The sequence below is a fragment of the Buceros rhinoceros genome, unplaced genomic scaffold (genome assembly GCF_000710305.1).
Source record: "Buceros rhinoceros silvestris isolate BGI_N320 unplaced genomic scaffold, ASM71030v1 scaffold16884, whole genome shotgun sequence".
NCBI lineage: Eukaryota > Metazoa > Chordata > Aves > Bucerotiformes > Bucerotidae > Buceros > Buceros rhinoceros.
Window position 1 is genome coordinate 22,687 of NW_010406650.1, and position 7,038 is coordinate 29,724.

The 7,038-nt window shown below is 52.0% G+C and overlaps 1 protein-coding gene across 1 annotated transcript in view; it reads right to left on the reverse strand.

Annotated features, from left to right (window-relative positions):
- The window catches only part of METTL4 (methyltransferase like 4), a gene marked incomplete at its 5' end in the record, with an annotated part of 12,364 nt that overhangs the window by 3,591 nt on the left and 1,735 nt on the right, over positions 1-7,038 (reverse strand). The window contains 5 exons of the mRNA XM_010134209.1: positions 2,703-2,791; positions 3,367-3,473; positions 3,663-3,837; positions 5,551-5,620; positions 5,927-5,947. Coding sequence (XP_010132511.1) covers positions 2,703-2,791; positions 3,367-3,473; positions 3,663-3,837; positions 5,551-5,620; positions 5,927-5,947 — 462 coding nt within the window. The remainder of the gene's footprint in view (positions 1-2,702; positions 2,792-3,366; positions 3,474-3,662; positions 3,838-5,550; positions 5,621-5,926; positions 5,948-7,038) is intronic.

A 7,038-nucleotide genomic window follows, 5' to 3' on the forward strand; every position in this document is an offset into this window, starting at 1 on the left:
GCCTGGCCGCTGAAGGGAGTCGTGGGACTCGGCACAAAGGCAGCTGCACCCACTGTGCCTCCCCGAGCTCCAGCGAAACCCAGCAGCAGCGGCACCTCTCAGTCAGCGCGAGGGCTCGCAGGGTGCGTACGGAAACAGAAGGCACTTACTTCTTTCACTTCCAAGAACTTGTTCATAACGCAGCCCAGCGAGCCCGGGTTGCTGCAGAAGGAGGCAGCTCCCAAGATCTCCCCTGCACTCCTCTGCTGGGTGTAAGCAAACAGAGCTGAGAATTAACTCTGGTGCTTTTAGATGCTCTCCTACGTGACTACACTGTTTTCTAACAATAAACACAGACGTGAAAACTGGAGGAGAAATGGCTGTAACAACAGGAATCTGCAAAACAGGTGTTTGAAGTTCTACATCACTTCACGTCTGCCGTGTAACAGAACACCCTCCATGTCTTCCAAGAGCCACACAGAGCTGAATCAGGGAGAAAACCTGCTGTTACTTGAATCAAAACCAGGAGTAATAAAATTTCATCTCAACAGATTTGCATAAAGAAGCTTAAGTACATTTACAATGACATATTAGAGCTCTAAGCCTTGAACACAGCACATGCATCACCAAAAACCCCTACAGTCACGACTTCATGGTTAAATGCCCTGTAGGAACCCAAACATCTCTTTTTGATGGCTTACTTTAATTTACATCTTTCTCTTCCCCCAGAGAGATGAGCTGCTGCAATCAGTCATTACGCGGCTACGTATGTGCCAACACGCCACCCTTGCAGCAGGAAGGAGGAATACAGCGCCAGGCAGCAGCCCTAAACACTAACATCTTTGGCTTTGGTACTACTTAAACAAAGCATAAAGAAGCGTGTGACTCATCAAGCGTCCTTCTCCCCCAATCTCTGCTGCTGTGCCAGGCTCTCTGGTCCGCTCCTGGACGTGGCTCCACTGCTCCCTGCTGCCCACGGGGAATACTGCCCGCTCAGGAAGGCGACGCTCTCCCACTGCCCTGAAGTCAAAGCAGCAGCAATTGGCTTTTCTCTTAGGATCTACCTTTGCATTCCATGACCACGACCTGAAAGGAGCTGCCAAAACCGTGGAGTTTCATAAACGCACTGTAAATCGCTGATACTGCTCAACAGCAAATTGATTTTTCAAACAGAAACATCAAGGCTGCCCAGGGGTATCGAATCCCAGCGTCTGAGAGAAGACTCCAGAAACAGGTGAATTAGCAAGGACAGTTTCTTTTAAAATCCATCCAGGACCATCGCTTACAATGGATTCCACAACATGGTTTCTAGATTCTGCCCTACAAGAGAGTTGTTCTGAGGACCGTTCTGGCAGGAGAACCCTCTACACTAGGTACCACCTGCTGGTTTGCATCACGGGCTTCCTGCTTGTGTCAGAGCGCTAAGTACTGGGTTTCTGGGGAGGCCCTGGGGGCTGCCTCACACACCACTGCCCTGCCACTCCTCAGCTCAGTCAGCACACACACTGCCTGCTGCAGCCCTAATTCGTAAAGGCGGCGCTTTGGAACTGCACAAAGATCCTCCCAGAATGGCCTTTTTAAAGATTACTTCTAGGTAACCAACGTCAGCACCTTCTACTCGTTGTCGAACAGCTAAACCCGTCTGTTAATAAAACAGGAACTTCGGAGCCTCCCTGAACGCACAGCAGCTGTGCGGAGCAGCCTCCCAGCTGAAGGCGTTCTGCTCCCAGGGAACAGAGAAAGGACAGCATGTCAGCAGAGCACACCCTGATGGTCTCCTCACCAGCAGCACCCGCCTGTTCCGATGCGACGGCCAAGCACTGCATGCGCACCTGGAACACCTGCAGGGTCAGTGCAGGCCTCCCCGGGGCAGGGGACAAAAGCCTCTTCGTGGGAGGCATTAAACATGTTCCTCAGCTGGCGCTGTGAGGCGCTCAGCCACTGTCAGGATGGGAGAAGGACAACTGTGGAGGGGGTTTTCTCTACTGAAATGAGGCAGAGTGCTCCGGAGCAACGTGCGCGAGGTGACAGATCACCCAGAAACCCTCACGTCCTTTGGACGACACTCTGACAGGCAGGATTCAGACCACACTAACCAGCTGGCTGGAGCTTCTGCACAAATTTCCATACATCAACTGCAGCTCCTCAGAAACAGGCAGGACATGCCTCATTTGCTGCCCATTGGTAACACTCTCAAAATAATGAAGTCTTTGGATTTAAAGGCACAACTGTACTGCAGGTGTACAAGCAACTCATGCAGAGATAAACACTTCTCTCAGGATGACATAAGAAAGGAAGAGGTTTCTGCTTGTGGTAATGAAGTAGAAGATATCCTGTTTTACGTATGCCCCCAGTTCCCCCCTGCCCTGCAAGGTTCTTCAGGTCTTTTGGCATAACCTCACACCCACATCAGTTGTAAACTGTTCCTGCAGCATGTAAAAAACCAAATTTTAAAAACTCAACTTTCTTTACATGTCTACCCAAAATATCCACACGATAGCGCTTGAAATTCTACTGTTCGTATTCCCCTTTAGAGACCGAGACTCGGGTGCCTGACAGCATTTTAGGAAATGCTGAGGAACTGCAGGTTCTGGCGAGCAGAACCACTTGGCACGTGGGAAACTGAGGCACCTCACCTATGAAGGCACCTCGTTCTAGGGGCATCCTTTCAGACACCCAAGTCCAACGCCCTCCAGACACGTCAGGCAGCAAACAGAACGTACCAGCGAGCGGTGGCTTATGGGAATGCAGAACACAGGGCACGCTGACGATGAGTTTGTGCTCCGGAACCGGGGGCACATCTCCAGATTTCCTGTGGTAGAAAGCAGAACAAGGAAAGGAGTATGAGGATGAATGCCACCAAACGGGGTGCTGCGGCTCACGCAGAGCAACTTCAGACAGAGCTGACACAGCACGTCCATTCACAAGCTTCAGGTCAGCCTAAGGGAAGGTCAAACCTACACACACAAAAGGACCGTTTATGACATTGCTGAGGCTTTAGATGAAACATCATTAACAAGAGCCACCCAAAGCCTCTGAGAACTAACAGCATGGGCCTGTATGTTCTTACGTGTAGAAAAACACCAACAGCCTGTGCCAGGGACTCGTGGTCCAGCAGGACCTGTCAGCAGAGGACGCCTGTCCACGAGGGTTTGCTTGATCTGGGCACAGACAGGTACAAGCACCAAACAAAGGTTCCATCCTTTAACCTCACCAGAGCCCTCCCTGGCCCAGAGCTAACCAGGCTACGCTTAGGTCCACCATCAGCCAAACGATGATGCCGAGAGAAGATGCTGGGACATTACGTTGTATTTAGAACGAGTGATACGTACAGAGAGCATCCTGGCAGCCTCAGAAAAGACATTCACCATAAATATCCTGGCGTACCTTAGGGCTTCGCTCGCGTCTCCCTGGACCCTTCCCAACACAAGCACTTCATAGGGCTTCTTGTGTAACGAGTCCAACGGCAGCACGAACTCTCCTGCTCTGGTGATCTACACAGGGGAGTTCAAAACACTCAGCGGCACATTTGCACATCCCGTTTTTTTGAGATGTTTTCTTTGATGTAAAGGAAGATACTGATGACACCACACCTTTCACATAAAACACACATGGCAGCGAACGGACACATGACATGAAGTGTCACGGTCTCCAACAACGCAACAAACCAGCTGAGAACTTACTTTGACCCAGTGCCACTCAGCCAGCGGTTCCACAGACCAGTGAGGATAAAGCTCATCCTTGACAAAGCGTAAGTGCTTCTGCCTGTTGGTCACCCACGTGGCCACCAGACAACCTGGGGCAGCCAGTGCTGGGACAGGGATCTGCTTGATTTGCCATGAGGACAAGTGGCTGTACCTGTGTGTCAACACAGCGAGGGCACAGGTTAGTGTACCCCCGGTACAACAACTGCAACCACCACCAACGGGTGAGGAGACCTTGGAGCCAGGAGGTTTACGAGCCGGCTCCTGCCAACCCAAGCCACCAAGGTGGATCAGGGCTGACACCCAGCGGCCACATCTGATGGAGTCGATGGAACATCGCCCGTGCATGTGCTGCAGCTGTACCAAGCAGAACCTTTAACTACATGCTGCCACTGTTCCCCCAAACAAAGCGCAGCGAGCTGTGATTCTGAACAAGACTAAGCGCCCCCGTTCAGTTCAGGAATGATCCCATGTCATTCAGTGCTCTCATCTTCACGCCAGAACAAAGTATTTAGCGAGGAGCAGCTCTCCAGTCACACAGCACTGACTTCTTGCTCTAAGCCATCCCCCTCTGAATGAAGATGAGGAGTGAGTCATGTACAAGCACAGGCAACGCGAGCGTGACTGGCAAGTTAAAAGGTCACGGAAGAGCAATCACTTCTCCCATTATCTGCAGAAGTTATTCATTATTTTTAAATTGCCATTCATAGGAGAAGTTCTCCAAGCTGCCCAGAACAGTTCTGCACGTTTCTGAGCTCGTGGTATGCTACGCCAGTGAGTACAGCCTGCTGTCCGGGTTCCGACTGGCTCCACCGGTTTTCTCGTGCTGCTGCTCTACTCTATCAGGGAGCTGCAGCCCACAGACTCCCGCATAGCGCCACAGAGAAAACACAACCAGCAACAAGGGTAAAGGCCAGAACACCTCCTGGGAGAGGCTGCCCAGAGGAAACAGGTTCACAGCCCAGATGTGAACTGCCCCACAAGGATGAGCCACCAACGAGGTGACTGACAGCAGCAGGAACTCATCCACCTCTCACCTGGGTTCGTGAGGGGCTGGCTGGCTAATTCATGCTTGTTAACGACTGTAACGGAGACACCTGAATGAGTTTAACCGAGCTTCTAGAGGTTTCTGTAGGGCTTTCGACAGAACACCTGCTAACCAGTCCGTGCACCTTCACACTGCATCCTCATAACCAGCTTCAAAACCTGCAGCAGCTGCTACCCCATGCAGCCGCGAGGCCGACATTGCTGCCCGTCCCTCCTGCGCAGGGATAAATCTCCACGGTCACCAAGAGAGCTCCGCTGGCGTGCGCCTGATGCTACTCAGTGCAGAAGCAAGTTAATGACTTCATAAACTCCAGAGAGTTCCCGCTGCACTGGAGGGTTTTACTGCTGCGCGATCACTTCCTCTCTTCTACCCAGCAGAAGCAGCTCAAACTACAGCTCACGTTTAGAGAAAACAACAAGTTAAAAAACCAATAGCCCTCGAGAGGACCCCAGTCCTGTGCACGCACACTGATCCAGCTTTACACCCTCTACAATAAGTGTTATTTCAAACGAGTATCTGCATGGTCACAGAGCAGCAGACTCCAGGCTCTCCCTCCCGCTGTCGAGGACTAGCACCCTCCCACCGGTGACGTGATTTCAGACCTACCCCTGCAAACGCTCTGTGTGCAGTGCCCCAGCCCTGCCAGCGAAACCCCGGGGCTTTCAGAGACTTAAAGGTCGGCACAGGCCAAAGGATTTGCTAGTTTAAGCTGCAGTCTCACGGCTACGCTGTCCTGGGACCGCGTTAGTATATTGAGATGTTAATCACCCTTTGCACGCTAAGACAACACAGTCTGTTTGATTTCACTGTAAAATTTACCTGTTACTCCTTTTAACGGATTTGTTCTCCCATGGTGGATCAATCACAATTACATCGTATTTTTTCTTGTCTGGGAAGTGAAATTACAAACAAATAAAAAAATTTTTAAAAAGCCGGTGAATTACTTTCCTGGTAAATCTATAGTTGCAGCTGGTGAAGGACTTGACTGCGCAGAGCCCGCCACGCAGCAAAACCGCGACTGCCTTCCACCTGCCCAGAGAAGTTAGGCAGCTTCCAGCACGCTTGGCTTAATTCAGATCATCAAACCCTTCAGAGGTTTTTAGGCTGATTGCCCAAGGAAAGGATTTCACGTGGTCTGTGCCAGATCCCTCCAAGAAATGCTGAAGATCTCAGGGGCTTCCAGAAAAAAGCTGGCAGCAGAGAGCAGGTCTGAGAGCTGAGCGTCTCTGCCGATGGCAGCTCTGTCACACACCCCCAGCTGAAGGAAACAGCCCTGCCCCGTCTGATCTCCCCAGGCCACCCGGGACGCGCGGAGCTCCAAGGCAGCCCTGGAGAACAGTTCTGTGCTGCTGGAGGTGAAGAGACGGAGCGCTGGCCCCAGGGCGCGGAGCAGAGACTAATGGGCAAGGGAGCTGAAAGAGCTCTCGGGGGGGAAGCTGGGGTTGCTTTAGCTGGGGGGCAAGAGGGTACAGCGGATTCCCGTGAAGAAACAGGACTCTCCAGGTTTATATTTGTTACAGAACACATTTGTTCCTTCACTGAGTCTGATGCTAATTATTTAAGCAGCTAATAAAAATGGACAGTAAATCGCAAACTCCTGTTAAATGTGCTTCCCACACCTGATTCCCTTATCAGCGTCGGCAGCGTTACCCTGACCACCAGACGCACTGCTCGTCTGGCAGGTGAGAGGGGGAGAAGAAAAATAGTAATTAACACGGACAGTCTCTCAAACTGGGGACCACTGGGCTGGTTTCACCACCAGTTTGTGTCAGTCTAGACAGACCGTGCCGCAGAGCGGGATGAGTCATGAGGGAATGTTTGCTTTACAGTGCATAACCTCACCCCTCTCCCATGGTCTGATCTAGCTAAACCCAAGGCAGCGGGAGCAGCGCCCCGGCGGCGGGACGGGCACATCGCAGTCCGAGTCTCGTCCTGTGGGACAGGGATGCAGCAGCAGCGCTGCTGACACTGAACGCACTGACGTGACTCCTGTACCGACAGCAGCTCAGACCATGCTCAGGAGCTGCTGTGTTCTGGCTGAGATGTGTAAAGCAGACCCTTGGGGACAGGCCACCCCCACGACACGAGATCCCAGCCACTCAGGATGCCTCTGAGAGCCCTCGCCTATCTGCACAGTTAGAAACTGTGTTAGAAACACCCCTGTGACAGGCTGCAGCAGCATCTCCCACCACAGTGGTGCTGCGTATTAAACGTGCTCGCAGGCCCCTGAGTCAGCTGGACGTTAACCATCCTTCTGGGGCAGGAGAGAAGCAGTAAATTCTTCTGCCTGAAGATACTTACAGTTCC